Source organism: Aplidium turbinatum, chromosome 11 (genome assembly GCF_918807975.1).
Source record: "Aplidium turbinatum chromosome 11, kaAplTurb1.1, whole genome shotgun sequence".
Taxonomy (NCBI): Eukaryota; Metazoa; Chordata; class Ascidiacea; order Aplousobranchia; family Polyclinidae; genus Aplidium; species Aplidium turbinatum.
Window position 1 is genome coordinate 18328078 of NC_137482.1, and position 13592 is coordinate 18341669.

General features: G+C 37.4%; 1 protein-coding gene across 1 annotated transcript; it reads right to left on the reverse strand.

Moving 5' to 3' along the window:
- Positions 1 to 2196: 2196 nt before the first annotated feature.
- LOC145779300 (catalase-like) lies at positions 2197 to 13205 on the reverse strand. Its single transcript, XM_082590846.1, has 14 exons — positions 13099 to 13205; positions 12672 to 12764; positions 10509 to 10587; positions 9694 to 9804; positions 9126 to 9256; positions 8870 to 8974; positions 8504 to 8629; positions 7855 to 7989; positions 7168 to 7224; positions 5884 to 6036; positions 5156 to 5297; positions 4432 to 4586; positions 3045 to 3152; positions 2197 to 2694 (listed from the first exon to the last, which is right to left on the reverse strand). The coding sequence occupies exons 1-14, from the start codon at positions 13150 to 13152 to the stop codon at positions 2614 to 2616; spliced, it is 1530 nt and encodes a 509-aa protein (XP_082446972.1). The 5' UTR covers positions 13153 to 13205; the 3' UTR covers positions 2197 to 2613.
- Between the last annotated feature and the right edge of the window lie 387 nt (positions 13206 to 13592).

Below are 13592 nucleotides of genomic sequence, written 5' to 3' on the forward strand. Positions count from 1 at the left end.
GAATAATCTATCAAGGATTTGTCAATCCGAGGATAAAGATTCAAAACCAACCAAACAAGAAAGAAGAAACAACCAGGCAAGAAATACAGCACAGACAGAAAGTGTACAGTGGAAGTGTTGCCAGACGTCATTTTCACTGCCACAAAATTTCCCTGTGAGTCCAGAGCAGCGCACTTCGTACGCAGAACAGTGTTTACGACCCCCGTATCCCAGACCGAGGTGGCCACGGTAGCTTAGTAAAAACACTGCATTATCTGTATTTTTATTACTATATTTTGGATAATGTAAAAGAGTTTATTCAATTATGCAAGTGGTATTTTTACTTTCCCAACATTGAAAAAGTTGTTCTAACTTGATGCTTCCTTGCTACTGTTTCTGAACAGACCCTTGATTTTAAAAAGTGGGACCAAAATTAGAAAGTAGGTTGGTTTTGAATCTTTATCCTTGGATTGAAAAAGCCTTTATAGGTTATTCCTGGTAGTTTTGCATAATTGTAGAGGCTTTTGACGCAGGGCAGGTTACCGAGATTGACAGAGTGAAGTTGCTGTTGCTCACATGGCACTGTTAATACACTTTAGCGGGTTGAAATTATAGCTGTATTTCAGATAAAATTGCACTTAACAAAAAAAAATTCTCCACTAATATTTTAAATGGTAAAAATACGCTTGCCAAGATTACCTGACAATGCAATTTTCTTTTTCTTTAGGTCTTTAAATTTGTTTTATGTGGCAACACTGAGGAATCGACAAGTTCCTGGGTTTCCATTTTAATTATTATTTATGTCATCAAAACGATATCACACTTTCAATCTTTTCGTGCACCGAGTGAACGAAAAAGTAAACACAATCATTTTTCAATGTTCATATTGAAAAAATACAAAACCAAAATTTTCACGACAAGCCTATACCTCTAATGAGATATGCAGACCGTAATTGTATGTATAATTATGTAGGCTACTACCGGTATATAACTCTATTTGAATAAGGACCTTCTGATGATCCCTTTTTAGGGTGAAACAGGCTGTAGAAAATAGTAACTACATTGTAAAATAGTAACTATATGCAATTGTATTATCAAAAATTTTGGTCCAAATTACACTTAGGCCTACATTTGGTAAGTTGCACAATGCACATATTATATCAATGGCCTACTTTTGTTGAGCTGCTAGTTGGGGTTTAAAAGAGACTTTTGTATTGCAGCATAATCGTTATCAAATGCAATTTCACTTGTCTTTGAAAAAGCAAACTGTAAAAAAATTTTGATGGTGTAATTGAACTAAAAATTGTGTAGGCTAATAAGTTTGCTTTGCCTATCCACATGCGGGGGAGGGTCGCTACTCCTCACACCCGTTGGTCGACGTTGCCTTACATGCGAGAGTGGGAGCTCCCGATGATGGGGTGCTCAGCGAAGGCAAGTCGACCGTTGTGTTCTATCAGAAACAACTTAGGTTTGTGGTACGTAACGAAGTACAGCAAAATCCCGAAAACGGATTTAGCTGCTTCGTGCCACACACACCTCAGGATCAGATAAATCCAAGTAGACAATTTCCATTATTGAAAATTGTTTTCAGAAAAATAATTAGATACAGTAGAACTCGGTTAATCCGGATCTTTGCCTAATCCGGATAAAACTGGAAGTACAAATGAACAAGTCTTGATAGAACCGTCATCAGTTAATCCGGATCTTCGCCTAATCCGGATGGAATTGCCAGTCAAATCGAATCCGGATTAACCGAGTTCTACTGTACTTTGAAATCCTCAAAAAAGTTACCGAGATGCATTTTCACAGCGTGCGGAAAGCATTCACATAAAAATTACCAAATTACTTTCTTGTGAACCCTTCCTTCATTAAATAATAAATATTTTAAATAGGACTTGATGTACCGGTAGTACCGTAGTCCAGTTTTAATCCGGTGATGTCCCCGTTACCGAGGGTGGCCGGATTCACCTCCAAATGCCGCAATCGCCTTCACACCCTGCCTCCACATCGATCTGTCTAACGCGTCCTCTCTTGTCGAGCCCACCTTACTGCTTTCTTCCTCAACTTGCCTTTGCAACTTTGCCTTGATGATATATAAACTTTTCTCATAATAGGTCAAAATGGAGCTTAACCAGTAGGCTAAAGCAGGTGGGTTTCTTCGGTATGCAAACGCGATAAAATCTACTGATTTGAGCGGGAATCATACGAGACTTTGCATACCGGCACTGTATTTAAAATTCTCGTAATGAACAAATCACAAATACATCGATTGCAATGAAAACTTTAACGTTCATTAATGTTGATCCAAGATCTGAAAAAGTCGCACCAGGAAGAAGCACATTATCGAATGGAACAAATTACGCCACAGGGTGCTGTACAAGTACTGCGAAGCGTTGCAAAATGCAAAGCAGATTCTCTACGACTTTTTAAACACTTCCGTCGTTGTATAACTCAACACAAACAATACAAATATACAACTATTGGCTGTAAATCTGAAAATTTTACTTACATTGCTTTCTACCAGCAATTGTAGGCTACACGAATATTGCATATAAAATTATCTGGTCATATCACGCCGATAAATGGCTGATTAGCTACTTTGATGAACCATAAATTGCAAATTGAATAATCGCTTCACAGATTGGAAGGAGCCCTGTCGATAATCGCTTGAATCATTTCACCAAGGCGTGGGTGAACTTTGGTGAAATTTGCCACCTAGAAAACAATGCAGAAACTGTTGCATGGTCCGATACAAAACGCAATTCTGTCAAATCTAAAATTATTACCAGCAAACAATTTCTACCCTGATAGCTTATTACGTTCATAGCTATGAAGGAAATATAACAAAATGGCTAAGCATATTCAAGTCTTAGCACGCCAGTTGTGTTGCTTGAAATATCATCATAATCTTCTGCAGAATGACATCTGCTGTATGTGATATCACAGTCACTGGAAAAAACTCTTTCAAGTGAGCAGAAAATGTAACTGTCAGTCTCAATGACCAAGGTCTTATGTCGTCCGCACAAGTTTAAACTTAACAAAACTAAATAGATGCAAAAATTTACCGTTCGCTTTCGAATAAAAGGTTGAGCGTTCTTCAAATGGTTTCCGATGTTTTCGGCCAAACGTCGACGTTCTTGTACACTGAGAACATTCTCCCAGAAACTGGTAACCTAGAAAAGAATGACACAAAAATTGCAACACATTCTTAGTTCAGGTCCTAGATGACTCAGTCGCAAAATCTCCAATTTTCAAAAGAAAATACATCAAACTCAAGCAACAGTTATTCAACTATCGGGGATGCGTTTTTATTAACTTCAAGGACAGTTCTCCACTCAGCATCTAATCCAACTCACAGACAACAATACTTCAGTAAACTAAAACTTCGCTTCGTTAATCTCGGTGACCGTGCCTGCGTCGTGGTTTCAATCCACTGCAGAAATTTCGACTAAACTGTTTGAAACAATATGTACCGAATGTTTTCAAAACTTTGCACAGACAAAACCAAAATTAAATTCACAACTAACAATCAACTAATTTAAGAATTTCGGGTTCAGTATAATAGTGACAAAATTATACTGACAATTTTAGAGGGTACAACAGTAGTTGGGTGCCAATCAGGGATTCATAGTACAGGGATCGCCAACTCGGTTAGATATCTGACAAGTGGAGTGTAAAAATGTTGCCAGATATTTTTTTAAATTTTTAGAAAAATTTCAGTTTGGCATTTTTAAAGTAGTAGTTGCCCAAAACTTGCCCGTAAATAAACAGACAAGCTTTGTCGAGCACTACTCTAAAAAAATTAGTTTTTCTAAAAATTTAAAAAATATTTGGCAACACTTTTACACTCCGCTTGTCAGATATCTAGCCGAGTTGATCATCCCTATACTATGAATCCCTGATGACAATGTTTTCAATGACGAAAAATGCCAGGAATGATTATTATATTAGTGTTTAATACGATGTACAATACTTTCTGATTAAAAATTGTACCCATTCCGTAGCTTGACTATACTAATTATAATTATAAGTCTTATGTAAAACGTTGCAGTGGATGAGCTATAAGTTACGTAAATTTTAACAACATTGCGCAATGCAGTGTTTGTGATGGATTGCATAACAGTAACTGCTCAAAAGAGATGTTTTGCAGCATCCAATAACTTAACGAAATGTCAGGACACACCAAAAAAGCAAATATTTAAACAGAGAAAGCTGCACAATGCAACAGCTCGGTTACGTAACGGTAACGCAAGCGGTAAAAAGTCTTGAGCGATTATTTCAGCAGGGTCACATGAAACATGCACCGGCTCTGAAAACTGCGGAAACTATCAACAACCATGCAAGGAAAAAACAATATTTTGCGGACAATGCGCTGCGTGAAATCTTGTCAATCTTTCTTTCCAAGTTAACAAAAAAGCAATAAGAAAACCAAAAAAAGACAGCAGAACTTACCTGTGAAAAGTTATCGTCGTCAGCAGTGTTATACTTCTTCACATCTCCGCTTGCTGGAACAGAGTGCATTGAGCAATGCTTCTTGTGATTGGAACCGCTGCAATTACCATCCAAAGGCCCGCTGAAACTGTTGGGATAGTAATTGGGCGCACCACCTGATTGGAATGAAAAAAATTGTTTTGAAGAATTTGATTCTTCGTTTGATTTGCAAAATTTTTAGTAACTCGGAAACATTGTCAATATCAGAACAGTAATGTGCAGTCTTTTCTTTTTATAAAAAAATACCCCCAAAGTTCGCAATTTTGTCACCATATTTTATTAAATTGAATTTCCATAGGCGACAACAATGGTTCAAGGTCGAATGAAAGAAAACTTCTTTATCACAATTCACGTTAAAACAAATATAAGGAACAAAATAAAAAAGCCGTGAACAGTTAAGGTGAGAAAACCTTCTCTGAACAGAATGAATTGATACTCGCATAATGACCAGCCGGAAGATGACACATGACGAAATAAATCAAGTGTGGGAAGCAATGCAATAGCTGGTTATTAGAATGGAAAATCGAAGAGTAAAGTGAAGATAGGGAGACTACGTAGCAGGCAATCTGATAGAAAGCTTGAACAGAGTGCACTTAAACAAACGCGATCAAAATCCGTGAGCCAATTGGAAAAGCGACTGTAGCCAGAGAAAGACAAAGAATTGTGGGTAGCAAGTATATTGCACCTGAGTTATCAGTCACACATTGCGGGCCGTCTCTTTGGTAGTTTGTCACTTTCGAAACTTTGTACGGGCAGTTGACCGGGATCTGCAGGTAATTTGAGCCCAAACGATGCCTATGGGTGTCCGGGTACGAAAATAGACGACCCTGAATTGCAAATTGCGTAAGTGTATAATTGAAAATTATGATTGAATAACGAACTATGATATACTGCATCACCAAATTCACCATTGTAACATGATGGAACCGGGTTGAGTTACCACATGTCATAAAACGCCATCATGCTCTATCTATTGTTGACTGTGTTGAAGCAGCCGTCCAGTCTTACATGTTAAAAATTATTCAGGGCAACACAGATTTTTAGGGTACTCCTACTCAAAATGAAAGAGGTATTGAAAGGTTGAAGATTGTTGCATACTTTACTAGCCAAACAAGCAGCGCATAGGCTACTATATGTAATTATATATAATATTAAATGCACATACCAACTCCATGGGATTAGCTTAACTTTATATAAAACCTAAAGACATTTATAAGTCACAAAAGTGCTCTATCGCATTTCTAAACAACAAGTTCAAAATAGCATTTAAAAATTTTTTAAATCTTGTAATGCAACTAAGTCACCCACATTTGTGGTTTAACAACACCAATCCTCTACAAAAGCTGTGGTACCCACTTAGTATCTACAAAGCACTTCAATAAGCATCACATGAAACATACAGCATGTCATCACCTGCAACATCTTGTCGGGGCTGGGTTCGATCCCAGGTACCATGTGTGAAGGAGAGAAGGCGATTTGTTCGACATCAGCAAAGTAGTTGCCAGGGTTTTCGTTCAGGGTCATCTTTCCAACCGGAATGAGAGGATATTCTCCTTGCGGCCACACCTGAAAATAAACGTAAAGTAATGTCAAATTGCGGATTTCTGATGGTAAGAAAGCACATGTATATCGGAGGTCAGTTAATTCACATTCAGTCAGTGCCATCCTCGCCATCATAGTTAACGAGCAGACATATTGCCCAATCGGCAGTCCATTTTTCTTCACAACTGCAAATTGTGTTTCTATACAGTACAGTGCCTTTATTTCAAAGAAAAAAGAGTAAAAATACGTTAAAAGGACGACGACGACGAAGTAGTTTTTCTTGTTCATCAAGCACAATGATTACATTTCAAAAATCAGCTAAGAATCTATGCAGTGATGTTTGAACAGCACACCGACGTTGTCCAAGAATAAACGCGATAAGACTATTTTTAGCACTGTTTGCTCATTAAGAATTTCTCGCCAGGTTGCGTCGCATGGCCGAGTACCAAGTTTGTTTGTAAAGCAGGTACGCAAATAATAAGTAATGAAGTCTTCTGGTTATGCACAAAGCCTATTGTGCTGCAATAGAGCTATACCTCAACGTGATATTGAAATGCGGGATAAATACAAGTGCTGGTTAGCCATACGATAATATATTGCCATCCAGAATTAACGCTAAAATGTAATCACAAAAAGGACGGCATTTTTTTCAAGTGCTGCAGCTTTAAAAAAAAGCTCAGCTGAAAATTTTCACAGATCATTCAGTTTGGAAAAGTGTTGCTTTATCCTACAGCGGAATCCCAGTGGCTGATACATCTGTAGTTTAAAGCATCCGCTCTTTCCGCTCACAAAGCTGTCACATTTCCTCCTTTTTCATTCTAGGCCGCACAATATTTAGTGAGTTAAAACAAGTTAAGCGAAAATCGGAAATAATTAAAAATTAACCAAAGTTAGCTGATGCTTGCTGCAGGGGCAAGAGCGATTGTAGAGTTAGATTACAAAAATTAAACATGTTTTTACGCTATTGCGATGCACGGAACCTAGGAAAATCCAATCTTGCTTTGCGATGGCAGAATAAAGGTAAGTCGGCAAATGCCACCAACTAACGAAACCCATCTGCCACGTCGGTAGACGTTTAATCGATCGGAAAAAACGGATTTTTCTAGTTTGGCCAAGAAACAGTCTTGTTGACTTTGCAAACACAGCCAGTGTTACCTTTGTAAGGTCGAAGGGGTTCCAACGAAATTTTTCAGCTTGTGCAAACGTCATCACCTGAGTGTGCACAAACATGAGGTTACAGACTAAAGTTGAATGATCGTGAACAAGTGAAACACTGCCATTGGTTGAAACCTCAATCAACTAGTCTCAATCCAATGGCATGAAAATTAAGATCTTGAAAGGAGTATTCTCGCCATGACGCTGTAGCGTTCATTCGGTATATTAATGTCAAACACAATTTTGGTAGCGAGTTAAACTCGTTAAATCATACCCAGATAAAACCAAACAACGACACAGCACTTAACATACACTAATATAAAAAAATAAACTAAAAATTGCAAAAGCTTTCAGCTATCCAACATATTAGCCCTTGCGAAGCAACTGAACAACTGATATACAAACATGAAATAAAACAGAATGAAGTAAACATGGCAAAGGAGATAAATCACATCACATGACAATTTAATTAAAGACGTTTAGCAGATGTGCACACTTCCGACATACAACTACCTATTGAGCCGTGGATGAACATAGAGGATAATGAGCATAAAATTCACGAAGCTATGCTCATCAAATCCTGCAATATGTGGCTTATATGTCACGGCACTATTACAATGCTCATCCCATTTACGCCTAACTTTTCACCATGACATATCATCAAATCTACAAAAAGCATCAGAATACCTGAATATAAAAAGTCCACGACGGGTAGTTCTTTCTGGCGATTGCGTTGTACAAGTCACGGATGGCGTAGTCGGGGTCGGCCGATGCCAATCTGTCGGCTTCATCGGCCATCAAATTTTTAATGCCCTGGTCGGTCTGAAGACAAAAAGAGTTTGGTTAGAATCAAATGCCACTTTTTACATTGTTTGACGAAGTTTCTTATCCTGACAAGGAAATGTTTTCCTCTGTTCAAAGCTTAGTGATTGTAAAGCGTGTAATTTAGTGTCACTAATATTTTCTGATTGTGCTAGTTTAAGTGTGGTGATAAATTTTTTTTAATTAGGTAGACCGGTGAGGAAAAGAAGCCAATCTTGAGGACATTAGTAAGTATCTTGCCAAGAGAATCGCGTTCTTTCAATGGGCGTCAATCCGAAAACCCTTAGAGCGACTGTCAGAAGGCCATACTACTCCGCCACAAAAAGGAGGTTGCTAATCAGTTTAGCGATATGCTCGTGTCAAATACAGCTGGTAAAAGTATGGTTTGCGTCAATACTGATAGTAATATCCGTGCCACAAGAAGCATGCTTCGTAAAGTCCTGAAGACAAATTGTTTCACAATTTTATCATAATCGCTTCATGGTTGCTTTTAGAAAACTAGACCGACACTCACTTTCATAATAAACTTGCAATAACAAGCTTCCCCATCATCGTTGACCATTTTAAATGTATGGCTGCCGTACCCGTTCATGCGTCGAAAGCCGTCAGGTGTACCGCGGTCGCTGAACAAGAATGCAACCTGGAATGGGTGAAGAGTGGCTGTGATCATTACGTGACAGCAACCAGTTGTAATGCTGGAAAACTTAGAATTTAAATTTTTTGAATGTTTACCTTAATCAGACAGACAATTTAAGGAGATGGTAACAATTTTTAAACAGAAAATATTTTTAATGGCTGTGAAAAATATATATAACGAAAACATTCCTGCTGTAGTAGATTTCAAGTAAACGTGTTAAATTTAAATAGCCTATCCACTTACCTGGTGAGTGGTTTCAGGACGAAGAGAAATGAAATCCCAAAACATGTCTGGGTCTTTCAAATGAGTTTTGGGGTTTCTCTTTTGAGTATGAATGAAAGATGGAAACTACAAAAAAACGGCGTTTTTAGGAAGGTTGGCTGTACTTTTGCATTCCAGTGAAACAGTTAGAATTCACGTGCCTTTGAATCAGATCATGTAAATATTAAAGACGAATCATATGAAATATTACAGCATGTCTGTGCATGGGTACACTTACAAAGATAGGATCACGAATAAAAAAGATGGGAGTGTTGTTTCCAACGAGATCCCAATTGCCGTCTTCAGTGTAGAACTTAACAGCAAAGCCGCGAGGGTCCCGGGCGGTATCAGCGCTTCCTGACTCTCCCCCTACCGACAGTGCACAATAATGGGCAAGGAGTTAGATTTGTGTTCAAATAGCAAACTTGAAACTGCCTTGGTAGCTGAATTAGCTTTGCATTAGTTTGCCTGCAAGTTCATACAGAAGAAATCGAGTATTTACATTAAACTTGCTTTATTTTGAAAATGCTATCAGTTGAACGTAATTTGTTTTGTAATCAGTTCAGTAATCAGTTATAACAAGTTCAGTTCAGTTGTTTTTATATCTGACCATCACCGCAAAAGCAATTCATGTCAAAGTTGTAAAAAGGTCAAAAAAAGGTAGAAGCGACAAAACACGAACGTTAAAACGTGTTTGAGACCAAAATCATTAGAAATAATGCAGCAGCAATAAGTCATCACATGTACATATTATATTATCGATGGCAATATAATTTCAAATAGACTACAATGGTTGCAGTGCCTACCGACAGTCGAAAACCGTATGGCCAGAGGAGTTTTCTTTCCAATGTGGGAAAAGATTTTAGCCTTGCAAAAGTTGGTGATGTCATGAGTTACTTCAAAATATCCCTTTGCACCTATATGTTAAACATATTTTAATGCATGTTGAATATATCCTGATATAAACACATTGAAATACACTTGATCTACATAAAACAAAACATTTTAGAACACAAATTTGTAGTTGAATTTTAACATAGCTTGATTGATTGTAGAAATCTATGACCTTGGAGGTAGACTAAGAAAGCCTCTTAGGTAGCTCGACCCAGAGAGTTTTTCAAAATTGTATATTTTTTCAACTACAGGAGCAGGTAGTTGACGTGTTACTGCTCTAAATTTGCTGATTGTTTTGTTGCTACATTGGCTTAAGTTTGTCTCGAGTTCCTTTGTTGCTTTTATACTGGTGTTTATTTACGGTTTGCAACCTAGCTGCATTTTAGCAAAATAAACTTCTATTTGAAGAATTGTAGATGGTTTTACTACAGTAGCCACCAGAGTTAACAGCCGCATCAGAATTTCGTGTACCCTAGTATGTATTGTTACCTGTTCTTTAGGTAACTTGCATACTGTGACACTGATTGTGCCGTATTACATTGTGAAATCAACAAAATAATTATTTGCATGATCTCAATGATATATATAATTAATTATCAAACAATGACAAAAGAAATTGATCAATATAACAGCATTATTATTAAATTATGTTGAATCTAGAATTTAAAATACAGTATTTGCATATAAACTGCTTGAGGCCAAATGCTAAGAACACAAATTGATGTACCTCCTCCTTTGGCATGCACTACTCGTTCTGGAATACGCTCCCGATTAAAATGGGCCATTTCATCAGTGAAAGTAAAGTCCTAAATTATATACATGCAGGTAGTAATATGATCCCTATGCAAAGTATGCGCATACATATGTAATTTTATATCAGTAAATATTCACTTAGTGATTTAAAATACTGAACAGGAAGAGAAAACAACATTTAGAACACAAAGTGGAAAAATGCAACAAAAGCAATATGAAGTGTACTACAGGCCTCGAAATTCACGGCGGACATGTCCGCCGTCACAGCATGTGATGTCCGCGGGAAGTACCCTCTAGATCGGTCATATTTGTCCGCCGAGAAATATCGCAGAAACTGGCGATACAAATCGTCATTGCATAGCACGAACAACTGTTGCAAGAATATAATTTGCGCTGGGAATGCGAAATTATCGCATTTCAAGCGCGCATCTACAAAAAGTTAATACTGTATCTCTTACCTTCCATTCAAGCAGAAAAACTTTCGAATTTTACGTTGCTTCAACGATTGATGACATTGAATCAGCGTAACAGAGGTGAATTCTTAGCTAAGAATTGATGGGAGTACCGGTATTTCTACACTAATCACGCGCAACTTAGTTCAAGTCTTATGTCACAATGTCTGGCTTTGATCTCCGAGTAATATTGATAATGCAAGGTTGGTTACAAAGTTAGATTATAAGAGTATAGGCTACTACAGCAAGATGCCGCAAAACTTAAGTTTTGGTATTACAGTAAGAAAGAAGAGGCCCAGAGAAATTTCTGAAAGTGAGAATGAGGGCGATGAACCTACTACTAGGAATTTTAGTGGTGATAAACACATATATTAAAGGAACAACGAATGTAAGGATTAGCTCTGTCAAAGATCACAACACATCGTTTACCCCAAGCCATCAATTTCCGGTCATCAAGGCCATCGACAATATGAGTGACAACAACAAAAAATCAAAACTAAGAGGTTGTTTGAAATCGCATATTTTATCGCTAAAGAAGAGCTCGCATTTACGCTTTTCCCTCAACTAGCCGGTCTGGAGAAAAGACACGGAATAGATCTCGGTATCACGTATCTTAACGACAAGCAGTGATCTCGTGGAGATTGGTGCACGTCTTTGAAGATCGATGTTATTGAAGCTCTAATCATGCGCATATGTTTAAATGGCCTTGACTGCGCTGATTATAACTCCGAGCCTGCTGTGGTCTCGTGGAATACTGATACTATTTTGGAGAGGCGACCGCATCACGGAGAGGGGAAAAAAAATAATTGTGCTTTTTCTAATGTTTTGTTTATTCTTTTCGTCACTTCCGCTCACATGACACGCAAAAATAAACCTAAAGAAAAAAGCCTAGTGAAACTTTGCACATCAGAAAATAGTAGCGTTACGCGTTAGTGTAGAAGTTTTCCGACTCGTGCCCAGAGCATTGTGACGCAAGAAGCCACACGACCTCGTTCGGTGGAAGGTAATCAGTTATGCAGTGGATTATTTTTTTATTATTTATTTGCATCAGACACAAAAAGTCCATAGAATTTAAATTTTTAACAATCATCATATTATCATCATCATCATATTTAGTAGCTACACGGCGTCAAGCGCACGTTGTTGGTCTGATGAAAGCCTTTCAGAGTGACTTCGCTGAAATTTTAAAAAGCCTAAACCGTAGCTATGGTTCTCAAATGGCGAAGACTTATTAAGATAAAGGGATTAAGTATGACGATCGACGTTAAAACTGATGTGTCCGCCGTAAGACTTAATTTGTCCGCCGAGATAGCTGCTCAGACCGGACACGTTTGTCCGCCGTCAACAAAAACGAATTTCGAGGCCTGTACTATATTCCACAACAGTCTTTACAACAACAAAAAAGCTTATGCAAACATTGTACAATTTGTAAAGTGTACTTGCAGCATAGAAAAACTGATAACTTGCACACCTGGACCATACAGCATCAATTTTGATCAACTTGTTAAAAGATACAATGGCAAATACATACCTTACAATTCAGGAAAATTATCTTAATTTTACAGCAAGTACTTGTATTAAAATTTATATTACTGGTATGACTGCTACAGCAAAAAATCTTAAAAAGTAACACATGAAACTGAGGGTTGTTTTTTAAAATCAAGCAAAACAAAAACGCATGTTACCTGCATTACCAAAGGACCACGCTTTCCAGCGGTCATGCTGTTAAGTTTGTCATCAATTGGCGCTCCAGTGCTAGTCATCAACACACCTTGTTTCTATAAAAAAGTTATGGTTACTGCTAAACAGTCACTTCTTAATTAAAGTGCTGGTCATCAAAAGTGTCATTGTCAATCGTATGAAGCAGAAGTTTGTGGTGAGGCAAAAGGTAGGACTTGGAGCTAACTTTTCGTCAGTTCGTCAAGTGTGCGAAGGCCTATTATTCCGTTGGGGGGGGAATAGATGGAACACCCAATAAATTAATTAATACAATCAGGAAATAATAAAATATAAATGCTGAGAAATTAATTCTTACACCAGTTGCTATGGTCATTGTCATAACTGATCTGTCTTTAGCAAGATAGAATCTTCATTTGCATCTATTTTACTTACTGGATTTTCAGATGCATGCTCTTTTAGTTGATCACTTGCTTTGTCCCGACTCATTTTGATAGCAAACAGTTTTCAACAATTGTAAATATAATATCAACCTCAACTCTGAAACAAATAAACAATTTGTTTAAAAGCTTTAAGTTGGGCTTTTATTGATAATTTCACATGTGAGCATTGAACAAGGTAAAGTAGTTTATAAATTTTTAGATTAGAAAATACTTTTGTTGTTATATAGTCTATGTGCGTATTTGCAACCATTTTTTCAAGGACTTTTAAAAATTGTATTTGTTAACTTAAACAATTAGGCTACTCTTTCTTTATTAGAAAGACAATTTCATACTCCTAAGCGTGCAATAATTTGGAAGTATTGTTGTACAGCTACAGCAAAATGACTTCGGACCTTTTCACCAAAATTTACGCCAGGTTGGTAGCTGTGCGTTTTACATCAGATCATACCACTAACAATAAGGATTGTGACTAACAATGCGAAGATT

Bases quoted from the DNA above. Each gene is read 5' to 3' on its own strand.
- LOC145779300 (XM_082590846.1), bottom strand. From the start codon at position 13,152: ATGAGTCGGGACAAAGCAAGTGATCAACTAAAAGAGCATGCATCTGAA. The intron at 9,257-9,693 runs GTAGGCACTGCA...CACTGTCGGTAG, and splicing joins CATACGGTTTTCGACTGTCG to GGGGAGAGTCAGGAAGCGCT. The intron at 3,153-4,431 runs GTAAGTTCTGCT...ATTCTTTTCTAG, and splicing joins ACGACGATAACTTTTCACAG to GTTACCAGTTTCTGGGAGAA.